Below are 19,605 nucleotides of genomic sequence, written 5' to 3'. Positions count from 1 at the left end.
CTGCCATTTCACCAACGTTGCTCAGGGACAGACCCAACTGTCCTGCTCCTTCACAGCCCGACAGTGTGCCCCAACAAGGCTCCTGAGCGGGGTGGCTCACCAGAGAACGGGCTGGCCGCTGTGGGGAGACCTGAGGGGAGAGGCGCCATTTTGAGGGGCCCTGTGTGTCTCCTCAGCGCCTCAGCACTATGGCGGCCTGAGGTGTGCCTGCCTCAGCCATGCCCGGCCCTCGTGGCACACTGCTGTTCCCAGTGTTAGCTGGGGGTGAGGAGAAGCATTTTGCCTCCTCTGTCACAGGCTGCAGGGCTGGTGTCATGCAGGAACACAAAAATCCCTCTCATTGCTTGTGGACAGGGAAGGAAATCGCCTGATTCTATGTGGAAATAAAGATCTGTAACTGAAACCTTCCATTCTCCGCCACAGCTCATGAACTGTATTTAGACTATTTCCCGGAGCGTTAGGCAGTGTTCTGATTACGGATCTGTTCCATCCTTCCTCTTCTAAATTACCTTAGTTGTAGCAGCTCTTTCTGCACCATCAGCCAGCCACAGTATTTCTGAGTCACAGGAAAGGAGGTAGAAAGAAATGCATATTTTAGGGATTAAAATATTCACCTCAGAAGACCAAGGTTCTCATCACTGAATTTTAGGAACTTGTATTGTTATCCAAAAGGCTAAGAGGCTTTCGCTGAAGGATACAAAAGTTCCTGTTTTCAAAGATCCTTCCTGAAAATCAAAAAATACTGTTTAAATGTTATCACTCAATCATACCTGTCTTTACTTATGGGATTAGTACTTTTCCTAGGTTTGCTAACACCAGTTAGACTGGACACTCAAGTCAAGGTTACGTTCTGAGTACCTCAAAAAATGAGAAATACTAGATAGGAGCTTCGAATCAGAACATATTTGCCTGTGTTGTGATGCTGGCTTCCGGTCAACACTAGGTATTATTTGGGGAATTCAAGTTGTATTTGAGGCATGCCTATCCCCTTCCACAGGTTTGAGATGCTTTTGCTCTGTTTGTACCTCAGAAAAATTCCGGGGGAAATTCAGCACTAAGATCACATAATTCTGGTGGCACACCTCACTTTCATTAACTCTCAATTTTTCTTTCATTATTTACTCTCTCCAGGAAAATGTGAGGTAAAAGGCAAAAACTAAACATACAAGAAAAAAGAAAATCTACACTTGTAATATAGGAAGCATTTTCTTTTTTATAGCTCCCTCATGTTTTTCCTGAGATAGCTTAGAAAAGAAGACGCTTGAGAAAACTAATGAATCTGTTAGAATAAGCTGCCTGCCAGATAACTACATATTGCAGATTCCTGCCTAGAAAATGCTAAGCTCACTCCGCCTCCTTCAGCCTGAGAATGGAGTAAGGACTCCTCGTCCCTGTGCTTGCTGCTCCTCTCTGCTTCAGCTGAGGTGCATCTGAAGGAGAGGAACTGTCTGCAAAGTCATGCAAAATTGTGCAAAGTTTGCACAGATGTGTCCAACAAGATGCTGATTTGCAGTCTAACCCTGGAAGTAACTAATTCTTCTTTTCTTTCCTTAGAGAACTCCATTCCCCAACAGTGAGAGTAGCCTAAGGTGTGTGATTGTCTGCTGCCTGAACAATTTCAGAGGGAAATTTCTCTTTCATGGTATCTCTTTTTCCTGGCCTCTAACCTAGGGAAGTGTTTGAAAGCTGTTCTTGCATCTTCTGAGAGGAAGTGCATGATAGTAAAGCACTGGATTTTCTGAAAGTTCCAAGAAAACAGATTGTTTGTATGGTCATCTGTAATTGATAATCCTCTCTCCAATTCAAGGTAGTTGAAAACAGACCAAAGAACCAGCACTGCTACTCCAGAGTTTTCTTCATAAAGGTTGTTCCAGATTTCTCTGGAAGTACCTCTCATATGTGGAAAGCAGAGGACTAATTTACATTAGAATTATCTTAGGCTAGACATATAGACAATTAACCATCAGAAAACTCAAGGTAGGTGACATGCAAAAAGCTTCCAGAGGTTTTCAAGGAAGAGAGGAAGTGAAGCAACCAAACCTTGTCTTTATAGAAAAATAAATAAATAAATAAATAAATTTAAACCAAAATTTTATTTCCAGGGGGAATTCTATATTGTATATAATTCCAGACATACCTTCATTGTACAAATCCATGTACAATAAAGACACTTTTAAGAAACTGTATGACAACTGACTGCCTCAGTCCCTCAAGCCTTGAGTGACATCAAGATACTCCTGCTGTAGTAAAGCTGCTAGAGCACTGTGAAGTTTTGACCATTTAGAACACCAGCCAAAAATTTTAGCCTAAGACAAGTTCTTTTCCAGTGCTCAAGAGCTGTTTGTAACATACACCCCAACACTACAAATTATGTCCATTGTCAAACATCTGGCATGACCTGAGTGACCAGAGCAGCTATGTGCATCACTGGAACTTTTGTCTTCCAACTTACCGTGTATTTTTTCAGTAACGCCTGATGTAACTTCATCTCCTTTTGCATTCAACTCATCACCTGGAGTTAGTCACCTCTGGATGTCTCTCTCTCTCTTTCTTCATTAGCTACAGAGGGAGTATAAATGAGTAGGTTAGAATGGTAATCTGACTTCTAGATGCAGGTATCAGGAGGGTAATCCTACCTTCTGTCTCCCATGAGTAGTCCTCGCAGGTCTTCCAACAGGGAAAGTCGAGCATGTTGCTACAGAACTAAAAGCTAGCGAGTTTGTATCAGATGAGCCTTACAGGATGTTCATACATGGTGCCATTTAGGTCACTGCTGTGTGTGATAACAAGATGGCAAAAACCTAAATGGATACAGGCCTGGCTTGACAAAGTCAGTCGTTTCATTTTATGGCATGACACTGCAAAGTAATTGTGCTCAGAATGACTGTCTTTACTGCCTAAACACATTTTCAGTACTTGAGCATCCAGGTGGATTCAATTGTGCTTGCAATTTTGCAGACATTAAAGAGAGAGACTAAATGATTGAGGCAGGGGAAAGAGAACAATACTGCGCTCAGCTCCTGTGAGACTGTGTGATGCACAGACTAGAGCATCACACTAATGCTCAGGAGCCTCAAAGTCTAGTCCTGTTTTGACCACTGACTGACAAATGTTTTGAAAGCTAGGCATGGAAAATGCAATGCAAGTGCTCTCTGTATCTTTTACAAAAATAATACTGGCTAAAATCTTTAACCAATGCTAGCTTACGAAGAGCAAAAGTCACTGACTCCAACAGAAGCAATGTTACAAGCCAGATGGAAATCTGGTCAGCTTTTAAGAATATGAATTTCTTTCTTGAGCATCTTTTCCAAAAGCAACATGTGTTACAGCATGAATATAAGCAACACTTGAACTGTTACAAAATACATTTAAAAAATATTATTTAAATTCAAAAATGTGATTCTCTTAAGTTAAAGCATAAGTTATCTATTTATACCAATATGTGTTTTTACATAACCATAGCCTTAACTGATATTCAAAAGCGACTTCGCTGTTCACGGAGGTTTTCATAAGGAAATAATATACAAGGCACACTAAACACTATCGGGCCAAACACATTCTACTGTTTATTACACATATTACATTCTTAAATAAAAATGCGTCACATAACATTTTTGCATAGATATCTTACAATATACCAATTTAAAAAAGAATTATGAAACAGACCAGTAACAAAAATAAATTTTTTCTTCATTAATAATTTTGTAACATTAACATACCACCATCATATAATACAAATAATATTTTTAAATCTTAAGACTTTTTGTACAGCAAAAAAACTGACAAAGTAATATATTTATATATATATATATAAAAAGCTTAAAAAAAATAAAATGTCAAAAAAAGGCAGAACTGAGGGCTACAAGATTGGGTACTTCTGTGATATACTAGAAATACCAGAGTAGGCCTGAGAGAACGTGACCGAGGGCATCTCCAAAATGCACTTGTCAGACACATCTGGTAAAAGAAAAATTATAGTGCAAAATGAAAGTCCTTCAAGCAATGTTGTTTGTGTGTGTTTTTTTCTTTTTTTTTCTTTTTTTTTTCTTTTTTTAATAGGGAGCATTCATCCTTTTGTTGTTGTTGTTGCTAAAAAAAATCCCCCAAACAAAAATCTAACATGAAGTAGAGAGCAAGAAAGGTTTTAAAGGATAAGAAAGAAAACAGGACATTTTGCAAAGCAAGACAAAAAAAAAATAAATCTCAGCCTGCTTTATTATTTTTCCAATCAGATGAGCAGACACGCTAAACTAAGGCCTTGTTTCTAAGAGAAAAGCTGTCATGGTTTATATGCAGTAATTTCAAAACCATACACTTGGAATTGGTGCAAGAACCTTTTGGTCGAGGTATCTTAATTGGTTGAACCATTTCTTACACTTTATCTTAACTGCATAGGATGCCAATGCAAACACAGTCCAGGCGAACAAATACTAGGTGCATCCACAAAGTGATTTTAACTAGACTGATATTTTAACATAGGGCAACTTCCCTGGTAGAGACATGGCCTTGGTAACACAGTAGTGTGTAAACCAGTGTTTTGATCTACTTCCAGAATCTGACAGGCCTGGGTTTTAAAATACAGAGGGATGGGAAAAAGGCATGTTGCAAAATATAAAGTAAAGATCAGCCCTTCAGCCATCAGGCCTTTCAGGGACTGCATGTTAGCTTTTTATTTCCCCGAGAGCCCAACAATAAAGGCTAAAATTGTCACCTTTCTGTCCATTCTAGTTCACTTTTAGTGTGTACATGCTAAGCCCTCATCCCCCTCCCTTCCCACCTCCCCTCCCAACCCCCAATTTGCAGCCTACTCATTCACAGTACACAGCAACAAGTATTTCCCAGACTGTTGAAAACTTTCCTACAGAAGCTGACATGATTCCTAAAATGCAGTGGCAACAGTAAGTGCCCTCCCTAAATCAAAGCAATAGGCACGGTTGGTTACTACACACTGTAAGTCAGTAGCTCAGTTTTGTCTTCTGTGTGAGTGCATACGGTATACGGTTGCACCTCCACGCTCACACAGAGAAACGGTGTAGAACCTGTTTTTCTGGCAGTATATAGAAGTTAGGACCAAAGCACTTAAAAAAATCATCAAAGCTTTCATTTTGAAAATTGTGAAGAGTTTCAACTTGAATTATCACACCAAAAATGCCATTAACAAGCATTAAGGAAAACTATAAAACCCTGTTTGAAAATAACACCTGCATTTGAAAGTTTTCAGGTAGGGAAACCTATTTTTGAGGTGATAAAGGCAGCCTACCCCCCTATCTCCACATTTTAATGTATATAATTTATATATACAACTACATCATTATATATATAACTTATATAGTACAAGTATGTCTTGGACTTATTCCTCTAAGGGAGGAGTAAAGTCTCAGCTTTTATGAGAGAGACCTTAGTACCTGGTGGGCCAGACCCTCCAGTTCTTGCTATGCTAAATCTTGCCACTGAAGCCAATGTAGAGCTATGAGGAGAAAGACTGCAGTAATCATCCCTAAACTATTAATAAAAAAAAACACAAGTGTGACACAAGGAAGAAGAATATCCAAGCTTGATCTGGAAATGATCCTTCAAGAAGGTGTAGGTTTAATGCTAATGAGTGACAGGCAAGACTTATCAATGAGTAGTTGTAGAATCTTGGGAAGAAATAATTTTCGTTTTTTCAAGTCAAAGCCATAGAGTTAGTCTAGCATGGTCATTGTTCTTCATATGTGAGGAGCTTTGCAAGTGCAATTCTATCTGAAATCAGCAAAAAGTACTTCAAAAGAGTGTTGGGTTGAATGCATAACCCAGAAATATGAAAGCTTAAAAACAGTCTGGATGGAATGAAAGGATTTGCTAAGTCCCAATTAAAATCAAGAATAAAAGCCCTTGATCCACTGGGTGCTGGCCTGGTAACATTAAATAACGTCCAAAGTTTTCCTCTGTTTTTGTTTTTTAAATGTAAAGATTTTGACATACATTCCAGGAAGGTGAGAGAAAAGGAAACCCTTAAGCATGTTGGATTTTGATCAGTTCCATCCAAAGCACCAAATATGACTTGTTCTATACACAAATAAACAAAGCATGTTAAATAAGAAGAGCAACCTTTGTGTTAGGGGCAGCTAAAAAGCCCAAGTTGTCTACAGCCAGGTAAAAATGAAGGAGAAAACCTGATTCTATAAATACTGAAAGGTCACAGATAACACACATTCAATCACTGCAACCATCATATTGTTCAATTACATTTTAGCCATACATCTTAGTGATTATCCTTTTTACTCCTGAAGGTAAAATAGTTCCAAAAGCAAAGGACTGGAGGATCTTCTTGCATTCAGGTTCTGCTTCCCCACCTGTGTTTAGTCAGTGTTTTCCAGGTATTAAGTGAAAATGTGCTATTTTAAAAAAGCAGTAAACCCAATTCCAAAAAATCTGAGTCAAATGAAAAAAACAACAACAAAAAAAAACAAAAACAAAACAAAACAAAAACAAAACAAACAAAAAAAAAACACCTCTGTAGAAATGTAAGTTGGCTAAGATTTCAGGTACCGGGAACCATTTTTGAGACACTGCATGGGTCTTCCAGGCTAGCAAACTTGTTTCTGTAATATTTGTTTGGTTCCTGCAACTGTGACACATCTCATGGTATGATATTCCTTCAAACTGCTTTGCTAAGCTTTTTTTTCTTCTTCAAGATTTTTTTCCTCTCTACATCTTGCTCATGAATAAACCTTATAACGTTTGATATGGATGAATCAGAGTTTGAGAGTAACCCTACGGACCCATTCTACACTCTGGGTAGAACCAGTACACATAATTAACCAGACAGAGCTCTGATATGAATCACAGAAACAGGAAAAAATAATGTTGGAAGGTATCTGTGGAGGTCACCTAATGCAAGCCTCAGCTTAAAAAACAGTTCAGTTAGATCACTCTGCTCAGGGCCTTGTCCAACACACTGAATAAATCCTGGATTTCAGTCCTGGAAATAAGCTTTCTTTTGTTTATTTGCCTAGACTATCCAGGTGAAATCATTTTCTAGACTGAGAACTGGCTATTGAAAGAGAGCAAGTTTAAGATAATGAAAAACACTCTACTCTGGAATCTCCTTTCCTGTTAGACTATTCTTTGTAAAATATACATGATGGTTTACGTTGCTCTTCTCCTAAGGGGGAAAAAATTGCAGAACAAAGATGCGCTGAAGTGTTGCTTTGTTCTAAAAAGTGACTAAAATGCAACATCATGTGTCTCCACGTTTGATATAGTATGAGTGATACGTTATTTTAGTTTAAGGTAAAAAAGTGATGATTATGTTAGAAAAGCAGAATTTTGCTTGCCAAGCCTCAAGCTGGCAGTATAAAAAGCATATTTCCATAAGCATAATTTTATACATTCAGAAAATCTTACTAGAAAAATCTTGATACTGGTACTTTCTAAATGATTTTTCAACACTGTAACATATAAAGTACATCTTGATCTGGGATATTCTGTTCAATTTTGGTCTTCCCCATACAAGAAAATTACTGACACACTGGAGCAAGTCTAGAAGAGAGCCACCAAGGAGATCAGATGGCTGGAGCACATGATGGATGAAGAGAGGCTAAGAGACACAGTTAATTCTTAGGAAGAGAAAGGTAAGGGTAGATCTTATTGCTGCCTACAAATGCCTAAGAGAAGGTGTGGAGAAGATGAAGACTCTTTGCAGTGGTGCACAGCGGAATAGCCAACAAACACAAGTTGGAACATGGGAAATTCCTACTTGACATACAGATTTGTCCTTTTTTTTTTTTTACCACAAATTTAGTCAAATATTGGACCAGCTTGCACAGAATGGCTGTGGAATTTCCATCCTTGGCAGTATTCAAAAATCAACTGGACATGGCCCTGAGCAACCGGCTCTAGTTGAAGGTTGGCTGAGATAGTCTCTGGACAGTCCCTTTCTACCTGCATTATTCTATGATTGACTACACTGCTCCAAAACATTATTTAGCTACTCACAAAAAAAAAAAAAAAAAAAAAAAAAGATATTTGATTTAGTTGTTTCCTTTATGTATACTATTTTGTGGGACATTTGTCTCAGTTTGTTCTCATCCTACAGTTCCATGGCCTTGGAAACCACATCTGACTTTCTTCAGAAAAGCCAGAAAAATGTGGCTTCTGTTTTGCAAACAGACATAAATCTAGCATGAAAGAAACAATGTTAAGCTTCTCCTTTCTAAAGCTCAATAATTTTGTCCTCAACTGTTACCAAATCATCCATTTAGGGTTTTGCTTCCAAAGACGCCTTACAGAAAGGATTAGCCTTTCCTTATTAGCCTGTTTCTATTCATAATTTATAAATAGAAGATGTCTGTACAACTTCAGCAAGGAGACACAGGCCCAAAAATGATCTAGCTATACTGAATTGCTCAGGTTTGAAGTGCACAGCTTGAAATATCTGCAAAGAAACAAAACTTTTAATTGTAAAAAATGACTCCTGGAACGTGTCACTAATTAGGCCTTTCCAAAATGGAGACTCCATCTACAAAATACAAGCTATGGTTCAAAATTTTAGTAATGACTAAGACACTTGTATATGAGCACCCAGAAACTGAAGTGCAGAGATTGACAGAGTATACAACATATTCAGGTGAAAAATACCTCCTGTTACAAGCAGAAGCGATGGTCCCAAAGCCCAGAATTTGGCTTCAGAGTTCAAGACCTGCAACAAAAAGAGCCTGAGAAATCTGAAATCTAGTTAAGGCTCTTATCCCCTTTTCCTCTATGTTTGGCTATACGAATCCAGGATTTAACTATAGGCCTGTCTCTAGAACAAAATAATCACACATTTCAGTATGTTTCTTTCTATGGGGCCCTTGTTCTGCCATATTTAAATAAGACATCAACAAGACCACAAATGAAAACTGGAATAAAAGAAGCAGTCTTGCTTAATTTTTTTCCCTTTTAAATAGAGACTGGTACATACACTGTCATTTAATAATTATTCTTTGTAGACTACTGTTAGCATATCTAAAGGCAGGTGTGTCCAGAGGTCAAAGGAGGATATTTATGCAGGTTCACAGCCAATGAGTATTGTAGCAGTGAGTTTGAGAGCACATACATTAGGATGCTACACTAATGAAATTCTAGGATTTTCTTATTCTTTTTTTTTTTTTTTTTTGATCTAATGCACTGACTGGATGCTCTACAGTTTCACACAGCTGAGGTTTCAGTTCCCATTAGACATCTGGCAGGATGCTCTATATATTCCAACACAAATTGGATTCTAGGGCCCTCAGTCCCAGTGGAACAGCTGGATGGAATGGCCATAGAAGTATGCAAACACAGAAGTAGAGAAATACGAGATTGTCAGCAAGCAGTGCTCCGCAATTTTTGTATATATATATACATATAAAATATATATATATGTATATATAGTACGGTTAGTTTTAAATCTTTGGAATAAACTCGATTTTCTTTCTTTCTCTCTGTCTTTCTTTTCTTTTCTTTCTTCACACTCTCTCTTGCTCTCTCTCTCTCTCTCTCTCTCTTTCTTATCATGAATGTTACATCATTGCCCCTAAAAGATGGTTAGATTTTGGTCCATATTTCATGCCATATGGGCCAGACATCGTATTTACCCCCTGTCCCCAAAGTGTTCAGTTGACAGTCACAGTGTTTTGTGAAAACTGTGAGGAAAAACAGCATCTTTTGAGTAAATTCAATCTCTCACTGGAACCAAAGGTTGCAAAATGCTGAGAATTCAAGTGCCAAGGATCCTGGTGACAGCTCATAAACATCTATTGAGTTTCTTGTTTGTTCTTTTTTCCCCAAGAGAACAGTTTTACCTCCCAAAACATAAATTAAGGGAAATATTTAACAGTCAATGAGTCAAAACAGTCAAAGAAGGGCAGTTGGCTAATACAGTATAAAAGAGCAGCAACCATTTGTGGACCATGCGCCATTTTGTTTCATTTCTAGACACATCTTGTAGGGATGGTCCCAGAATATACAAAATATACAACCTAATGACCACCTGCCTGCTTGCATAGGCCATTTTTATGGTCCTAAATGCAGTCTTTGGAGTCAGGGCCAGTGCCAAATAGTTTCAAATGCAAGTTATAGTAGGATACATTTTTCTTTGTTTGTTTTTCTTTTGTATTGTAGACTTTAATCCACTTTAAGCCCAACGAAATCAAATTATCAATAGGACTGAAGGGTGAGCATGAGACCTCCACTTCTCCTTGGTGGTTCACATAGCAGGCCAAAATGGACCTCTAGGTTAGTAATACTTTAGAGCAATCATTTGGAAAAGCCTCATTGTTGTATGTGAAATCCAACCCTTCCTTCACCATTCACACCATTATGTTTTTTCATATTGGAGTGGGCTACAGTATCAACTTGATGAGTGGAAAAGGAGGACTTTGATAATTTCTTTAAAAGGCTAATGCTGAATGAAGCCTTTGTACTTGGAAGAGGTTCTCGATTTCCCACTCAGAGACTAGAGCAGGATTTTTGGCTTGTGGTTTTTTTTGAGTGTAAGATGTTCAAAAAACATCAGGTTTAAATAAAAATGTCTGCAGGTGCTCTTTACACAAACAAAAGTCTAATGTTTTAAATTGGTTATTAGAAGAACAGCAAGAAAAAGCAACAAAATTCATCTCTAAGTCACTGTGAGTTGTGGCTAACGTGCTCACATGATGTGGAAGGAATCCTGTAGTCATGCCTGTGTGGTGTGGCCAGTCCCAGACCGATATCCAGGTGAAGACAAGGAGTTCTGAAGATCACTTGTTCGTGGAGAAAAGAGAAAAGAAGGTTTAAGCTTCCAAATAAGCTTTTAAAGTTTTCATTCAACAAATAAACAAGAAGTCCTAGCTATGGCAATAAGGTGAGGCCTACAGAGATATTAGGTGCTGTTTCTCAGGGTTTATCCCTTGGCCACTTAGCCATCATGGCAGCAGCTTCCAGAGTCCCTAGTGCATATGTTGTGCAATAGCCAAAACAAAAATTAAAATAAAAACAACCAACAAAAATATAGTCCTCCGTGAAGTCTACATAAACTCAGGCCAAAGAGAGGATATTTGTGTCACAAGTGTCACTCCACAGTCTACTGCCATTAAGGCCACTGGTATTGACTTAAAAGGATCTCAATAGCTCAGTTCTAGGAAGAAGAACCAAAACCAAGACAGGTCAAAGTGTCTGTGAGAAGTCTGACGCACTGAACATTAGGAATCCTCAGACAAAGAACAAACGAACCAAGAGGTTAATTTTGGCTACCAAACTGGGATTTGGTTTTCTAGGTCATTGTTTTCCCCCCATCTATTTAAAAAGAAAGTTAGTGCTACAAATATGCAACTTCAAGACGACTTATTCTCCTATTGAGTTGCATTGAGAAGCAAGTTAAATAAGCCCCTCCTGTTGCCGTCCACCTGCAGAGAAGCCTCCTCCATTTTCTTTGACTTCCATTGGCAAAACCAGGAAATAAATCCAAGAGAGACAAAGTACTGTACGCAATTGTTCTTCTCATTGACTTCACCTCTATACCATTTCTTTGCCTGCATCTTCTCCCATCCAGCTGGGGCAAGGCATAAAGAACCGATGTATGTACTGAAGTATAACTGGGTGCATGACAGTGCGAGCGTGTGGTCTCTGTACAGAGGATTACACGTGATCAAGTTCTCTTCTCCTGCAAGGCAGCATGTTATTACTCGAGTTCCACTTTCATCTCACAACACTTAGCTCAGATGACTTCCATGCCAAGCTGACTGATATTTAGATGTGTCTCTTCATGTGGAGGGCAAGGTGATCAGACCTGGAAAAACACCTGCAAAATAAACCAAGTGGGAAATTAAATAAATACAGAATTTTGGAAAACAAGGTTCCTGCTCCTCCCTCTTTATGTATAGGAGGAAATGCTTATCCAGGTTCAGTGACATTCTTTAGATTATCGATGGATCAACACCAAACCCTGTGTGCTTCACCACTATAGAACCGATGGCCAACTATCCTGGCTTTCAGCAACTAAATAGACTATTCTCCCTTCTCTGTTCCTCTCCCTCCTCCTCTTTCACTGAGTGAAACTTCAGGGAAGGGTGCTCATCCATGCACCTGTAGGATAAAATCAAATATTCAGTGTATGTGTGTGTATAAAAAAAAAATAAAACAAGTCAGTTTTACTCAAATACTTAGCAATGACAATTTAAAAATAAGAAAATAATAATTAAAAAAAAAAAAACACAAACAAAAACACAGAAAAATATACCTTTTTCAAGTGCCCAGTACCTGCAACAAACACCAACAGAAGATGCCAGTTTTGAAAGCTAAGTTCCCATTCTTAACTACAAATCGGAAGAAAAATGGTTCAATGCTTGGGGGCTGGAAATCCTTCGGGCTACATCTCTCATTTTCTCTCCATTGGGAATATCATTGGTAATATGTGGATGCTGATGAATGCTATCTCCCTAAATGATGTTGAGAGAAGACAAGGTATTATCCCTATCCTGTAAGTGTGAAAATTGAGACACAAAGAAAGCAAGGATATTGTAACACAAGAAGTATGGTAAAACCAAAAAAAAAAAAAAAAAAGGGCAAAAAAGACAGGACTTTCGCTTTCAATTTCTGTTCTTCATCCACTAACCCATCTTTCCTCCATCTCATCACACAATATTACATTTTGACATTCTGAACATTTAGATGGATACTGATGAGACGGACTTAGAGCATCAACCCTGGAGAACTAGTTGAGTTTTAGGGCAGGTCTAAACATGCATTTAATTGAAGATAAGGTAGGGCGTGAATTTGAAATGACACATCTACTCTTGATTAACTCCCTCTCCAAGGGCTTATGACTGCATTCTTTTGAAATTACTTAATCCACTTGGGAAGTGGGTTAAAATATTCAGAATAAAACACTCCCGAAGAAGAGCAGCCCCAAAAAGAGTTAATCAAGAATTATTATTCTAGAACAGCTGTCTTGTAGCAGACATGCTTCAGGGCATTCACTGCAGCAGGAACAGCAGCCCAAAATCTGTGACTTTACACCATTAAGATATTGTCAGTAACAAGGGGAATAAATTCTGAGGAGGACAGGTGCTTTTCTTCCCTGTCATTCAATACGTAAACCCATTTTATCAAAACTGCCAGTAAGCAGGAATATTTATTCAACTTCATACCCAATAGAAATGGGATCAAAGGCACCAATCCATTTCACACCCACGATCACAGTGTCATTAAAGATATGTATGGCACCAGAGAGTAAACTGCAGGACAAGCAGGCAGTGGTTCTGGCTGCCTACCCCAAAGCCCTGAAATGGAGCCTGACTGTCAGAGAGGCAGCACTGAGGCACTCTCAAAATTCAAACTTCTACTATGGACTTTGTACTTGTTTCTGAGTACTCAGAAACAAGAGGTTTACAATATCCCTGCAAATCTTGGCTTGTCTCCTTTCTACCCTAAACCAAAAAGCACTGGCACAATTATTTTTAGTAAGAGGAAAAAACATCTATTATAACACAAAAACACAAATTCATGGCTTTTGAATAAACTGGTTTTGTAGGGCTTTCAAAACAGAAAATATATATTCCAGAACTGATTTGCCTGCAATGTCTTTTCACTGCCCCACAGATCTAGAAAGAGCCACCAATGGTTAGAATATCCAAATGGCTTATCATGAGAATCTGGACAGCTCATACACAGGCACTGAATCTATTTCTAAAAAAGCAATAGTTGAGGATTTTTTACTTTTCAGAAAGAATGTAAAAGAACAAATTCAACTACGTAATCAAAAGGAAAAACACAAACAAACAAACAAACAAAGAAAAATAGAAGTGCCCTCAATCTAAAAGCAAGCACCCAGAGAATAAACACACTAAGCAGAAAATAAATAAGAAATATAGAAATGAAGAGATTTTAAAATAGTTAGGGAATCTTTTCTGTCCCACTGGCAGCATTCCCTTGTACGGGCAGTCTATCTCTACCTATATCCAGAGATGATTCACCAAGAGGTAAATTTTTAAGACAAAGAGGCCTTGTATGAAGGCAACTTTCACATGAAAAAATAAACTCTCATCATCTAAGGATGAGCACAGCTCTGCTCCAATCAGCTGTTCTCTACCGATCCGTAGCAGCTTACAAAGGGGTTAGCACCCTTCTAGAGTGGCAAAAATTCAAAAGAAAGACTTCAAAATGGGCTGGTGGCTGCATTCCTCCCAGCTCCTGCCTGAAGTGCAGTGAGACAGATGAGGAGCTGACAATGGACACTTTGCTTTCAGCGCAGCAGGCTCAGCACAGCTAGAATTTTCTAGCCCAGGGGTGCCAAAATCCACCCTTGGACCAACATCTCTCCCGTCAGTCTCAACTGAGAAAGCAGCATGCTCTGGCTACAGGGGCTGCCAAAACAAAACAACAGCTTGAGAGGCTGCCAAAAAGACATGCACCAGCTGGCACTTCAGTCTAGGACTAGTCATAAGACCACCACCCAAGCACGGCTTTTCCTCTCTGATTGTCTCTATGATAAATGCATCCGAGGAAATGTATGCTGAGTCACAACACAGCAAGATCTGTGAAAAATACGAATCCCAAACACTGTTTCACATCAATTACCATAGTATAAGTATCTAGTGTATTTTTCAGCCCTATAATATTTTTATAGCTAATAAAATGGCACCATTCTTAGCTAATTTATAGCTAATAAAACGGTACAACGCTAATTGTTCACGTCCTCCTGCTGACTGATTTGGTTAGTTCTAGCTGTTGGTAAGGCTGGTGGATAGGGACGTTTATTTTCAGCAGTATAACAGTCCCTACTAAAAGATACAGCTAAAACACGCTGTCCAAAAAAAAAGGTATTGATTAGTGGGCATATTTTTTTTCATTCTGGAACAAGAGCTAGCAGTGGGGGAGGCTCCACAGGATACACTGACAAGATAAACTCCTTCCTCCACAAAATTAAGAAGCAGCAGCTTGCTGGTCCCTAGTCCTGTCTATGAGGCAAGACTTTGCCCCACATCTCTGGCTCTGTGCCTCTTCCAGTCCTAGAGCAACACTGCACGTGGTATGTGGGCCATCAGAGTCTTCCCCATCACCCCTCCCCTAATCCAGCTCTTCCTAGGAAGGACAGTTTATGCTAGATGCATAAACTCTTATGCTTAGACACCCTAATTCTGAAAGTCATACAGTGATGCACAATGCAAAAATTCCCAACTCCCTTACATGATTCTCTCCCTTCTCTTTTTGCTCTATCTCCTTAGCAACACAGTACTGCTCAGCACTGAAGCCTCCACAGGAGAAAGAGGGAAGGTAAGAGTATACATCGCTCAGCCATCTTTCTTACCAGCTGTGGAGTTCCCACTGTGGGATTTGTGCATTTCTGCCAAGCACGCTCTTAACTTGCTGTCAAGAGAGGACACCAAGCACATACACTTACATTGGAGTATATACCTCAATAGGCTGGCACTGAGCTGCTATCTCCTAAGCACGTATTTATGCAGAACAAGCAAGTGCCACTGCCCTGTCATCTTCTTCCCTTTGGAGTGCTGAGGGCTTGCACTGTGTGAGGAACATAACCTACCTGTGTTTCTGAAGAGCATAACTCCTGGGGAATGCTAATAAACAGCATACCCCTGGTGTCTGGAAGGCACGAGGGACTTGTACGCTGCTTTCTGCACCACTTTAGCTGATTCTCCTTTCTCCCCAGCCGCCACCAAACCACATACCATTTGTTGTACATATGGTGCTACTCAAACCAGTGGTAGCTTGCCAGCTATAACTAACAACGTGATCTGTGGGGTGAATGGCATTTGGGCTGGGATAGGGCTGGGGACAGCAGCAGAAGAGAATCAAGTCTTCTCATCTCTTATGTTTTAGAATTGTCCTGTACACAGGGCGCATGAATACCCCTTTGATGCTGGCCAGGAGGTCAGAGACACAACTGCATCTGAAAACAGACTGGAAAGGAATTGCAGCCACACCATGTGCACAACACTCCCCTTCTTTACTATATTGATCCCTACTTTAATGCTCTGATTGCCAAGGTATGGCCTTCCCTTCTGAACAACAAGAGCTGTTCCCGTCTGAACAAAACAGTATGTTTTGTGCGATGTCGATGTTGTGAAAAGTAGATCCAAAAGGCTCCTTAAATTTTAGCAAGCCCGGATGTCTGAGGGAGTGACCACAACTCTTGTCAGTAATGGTGAGTGCAGAAGAGGGCAGCAGTTCAGATATGGAGCAACTGTTCTCCAGCTGGGAGCCCTGGCTCAGGAAGGAGAGTCTTTAGCATTAAATTCTGCCTAAGTGGCTAGGGACAGATTTATGCACATTTCAGTGCTTGCTTGAAGTGACATCTCCAATAGATGTGGACAGATGAATGAATGAAAAAAGGAAAAATAGTGGGATGGCAAAGTGGGCCAAAAGAATACGCACCGGCACTCTACAAGCTTGCAACTGATTGGAAAAGTAAATCCAAACCTGACTCCTACCACCGCACGCAGATGGCTTGTGCATGGAGTGCACAAATCCCAGCAGTCTTATTAATATATTTTTTCTTTTATTTACAGATTCAGCTGAAGAGCAGAAGTATTAGATGGTTGCAAAAATGTATCTCTTGACTGCAGTAACTGAGTTGGCTGCCAAATAAAAAAATATATATAAAGGCAAGGATAATATGTAGATGGAGAAGAATGATTACTTAAAAAAGGACTGAAAGAGGCTGAAGAGTTGAAAATACCTATTTTACGTGTTAAATCTCTGCTAAAAATACTGTCTGTCCTGACACAGAAACCCTGCAGTTTTGCACTGCTTGTGTTTGTGTGCTTGTGGGGCTGGGGGTGGTTACTCTGTTCTTCAGAGAAAAAGAGAAAGGCAATGCCTTACATTCAAAACAGAGAACATAAATGTCCTCCTTCACAAATGTGCTTATACCAAAGCAGAACTCCAGAGGTCCCTACTTGGTTTATCCTGTCCCTCACTCTGAGCAAACAAAAGATAATCCAGGGATAAAACAAAAGATAATCCAAGAGGAAGCTCTCTGTGGCAGGGGGGGGGCAGGAAGAGGGGAGACAAGGGGAGAAGAGTGCTCAAGGAGATGAAGCTCTTGGAAAGGCAGGATGTGAAAATGATCGAATTTCCTTCCCATAAAAGGATGGGGTCCCTTGTTTATGTCCCACACATCCTCTCTCCACGCATGTTCTCTGCTGGTCTGGTGTACCCAGAGGCTTCCTAGAGCCTTTATTGTATTACAAAAATGTTTTCTTATCAGAGCAGAGAACCTTAGTGCTGCATTAAAAAGATGGGTAATTTTCTTAAGTCTCTTTTAAAATATATATATAAATAGGATTAGCCGGATAACATGTTCAGATGCAAGCGCATTATTTGATTACTCAATACTGGATCCAGGTTTTACCCAGGGCACTGCCAGTCTCCAGCTGGGGGGGGTCGAGGGGGAGAAGTGCTCATTGTTTGATCCTGTCAGTGCTGTCAAGAGTCATTACAGGGGTAATTGCTTTTGCTCCACCCTAATTTCTTATCATTTGGGACTGGAGATGGGGAGGAGGTTTTTCTTTTGGTTTTGTTTCTGAATTCAAAGAACCCAGCTTTCAAAGGAACCAGCACCAAGCAAGGACAACCAGAATTTTCAGACGACCTCATCATTCATTCAGCAGCTAAAACGGTGAGGACTGCGAAAAGGTCGGCAATGAGCAGCAGCTCCCACTGCTCTCACTGGGAGCTGCTGGGTACCCAGCTCCCCCAGCAAAACATTTCTGAGTCCCTGGAGGATGGCTGCATGACAGGCTCTTCAGGAAGCCTGGCTCTAGGCACCCACCAGGCTTTTAAGTCTGTGCCCACACAAAATGAAGGGGCAGAGTATTTCCCACATCAAACAGACACCAAGGCTGAGATTTAGAACTGGAGGAAAAGATTCACTCATTAGCAGGAATTCACAGCAATCACTGATCCTACTCAAAACAATCCCATGACTGTGAATTGTCAGACTTGCCTAAAATACTCCTGTGCTCTCGAAGCTGAAGCACTTTGCTGTCTTCTTTTGACTCTCAGTTTCACCTGGGGAAGCACTGAGCCCTCGACTCAGTGGAAAGAGAAGACAATGATGTAGTAACTTTGTACAGAAATTAAGTGCTCTTTTCCCAGACTATTCTGTAGATTTTGGGCACCTGTGACATAACAGCCACACACAGACCCCATGTGCCCTCTCGTACACCCAGGTGTTTACGAGGCCTGTCAGCTTCTGCAGACCACCCTGAAGTGGTCTGGAGCCCTCTGGACATCCTCTCTGCTTACAGAGTATTAGAAAAAGCTGTCCTATGGACTGAATCCTGTGCCCACAACAGACACTGGCACGTTTCAGTCAGACCTTTACCCGGTCCCACCTCTTTCTTTGTGCCCTCCGTGGCTCAGGGACTCAGGCAGTGGGACACAAGGCCAGGAGAGGCCTCTGTGCTGAGGGCCAGGCCCTCTGCTCTCAGGGAGCTGGCAGCTCCGTGCCGCCCACCATGGCCACATTTTGCTCAAACACCGCGTGAGGAGGCAGCATTACCTGTCACAATGGTTGCATTTAAAGGGCTTTGCACCCGTGTGCTTTCTGTAATGCCTCGTGAGCTCGTCGCTCCGTGCAAAACGCCACTCGCACCCTTCCCACGAGCACTTGTAAGGCTTCTCACCTGCGGAGGGGAGGAGAGAAGAGTCAGCACGGCAGCAGCATTACTGAGCACTCAACTTGCAAATCCTGTGACCGCCCCCCTCGCCCCTTTCCCACTTGGGTAGTTTAACCCACATTGAGTCATTCACAGCCAGAGCACGATGGGCAGGCTAACCCAAACTGAGTCACACGATTCATGGCCAGAGCACGACGCAAACCACTTAGGGCTTATGAGGCATTGTACTGGGGATGGGTCCAGCTCCAACATTCCAGCTGTTAAAACATCCAGTTTCCCATTTCTAACAAAACCCGTCAACTGCTCTTCAAACAAACCCTCAGGATGTCCCCAAACCTCGCCCTCTGTGCTGCTGGGGCCTGATTTCCAGTCAGCCTTTCAGCTCGCTCTGTGCTCGCAGGCTGAATTACTGTGGTAGCTGTGAGAGGCTGTACCCATGCCAAAACCCCGCAGGTGGAAGCCGGTCGTACCGCCACCTGGGCACCCCCAGGAGCAACCACCTCTGGACAGGGAGTGCAAGAGGAGAAACGTTTTCTTCTTTAAATGAGCTGCTCCTTCAGTCTTTTTGCACTACACCTGGATCAGCTGTTATTCCACCCCCAAAATATGAACCACACCACTGAAGCAATGAAGTGGTATGTCAGGAGAGTCTGGTCTTCTGTGTTCACTTTCACCTATCTTCTGACACAGACCAGCCTCTGTGGATCCACGGTGTAACATCCGTAAGTCCCTCATGCCTTCTGATGGAGACTTCCAAGGCCTCATGGCTCCCTTCTCCTCATTCCGTGCCCGTGTATTCATGCACATGCACATTTATCATCTCCCTCCAGAACAAATGCTCCAGTGCTTCTCCTCGAGTATAAACTCAAAGTCACGGCTGCCCACACTGTCAGCACAGTGTGGATGCATTAGAAGAGGAAGAAGTTGAGATAAAATGCTGACAAGAAATCACTTTTGCTACTAAGCTACTAAGCCA

The 19,605-nt window shown here is 40.8% G+C and overlaps 1 protein-coding gene across 2 annotated transcripts in view; it reads right to left on the bottom strand.

Annotated features, from left to right (window-relative positions):
• Positions 1-9,124: 9,124 nt before the first annotated feature.
• KLF7 (Kruppel like factor 7) overlaps positions 9,125-19,605 on the bottom strand; it is a 57,049-nt gene continuing 46,568 nt past the window's right edge. Inside the window, exons 3-4 of one of the 2 annotated variants that reach the window (XM_032190419.1) lie at positions 18,512-18,635; positions 9,125-11,785 (exon numbers count right to left, since the gene is read on the bottom strand). In XM_032190419.1, the coding sequence (XP_032046310.1) occupies positions 11,734-11,785; positions 18,512-18,635 (176 nt within the window). In that variant the 3' untranslated portion in view covers positions 9,125-11,733. The remainder of the gene's footprint in view (positions 11,786-18,511; positions 18,636-19,605) is intronic. The other variant, XM_032190420.1, reaches the window with a different exon arrangement.

This window comes from Aythya fuligula, chromosome 6 (assembly GCF_009819795.1).
Source record: "Aythya fuligula isolate bAytFul2 chromosome 6, bAytFul2.pri, whole genome shotgun sequence".
Lineage (NCBI taxonomy): Eukaryota > Metazoa > Chordata > Aves > Anseriformes > Anatidae > Aythya > Aythya fuligula.
Note: the sequence above shows the minus strand (reverse complement) of the source record. Positions and strands in the feature narration are given on the sequence as shown.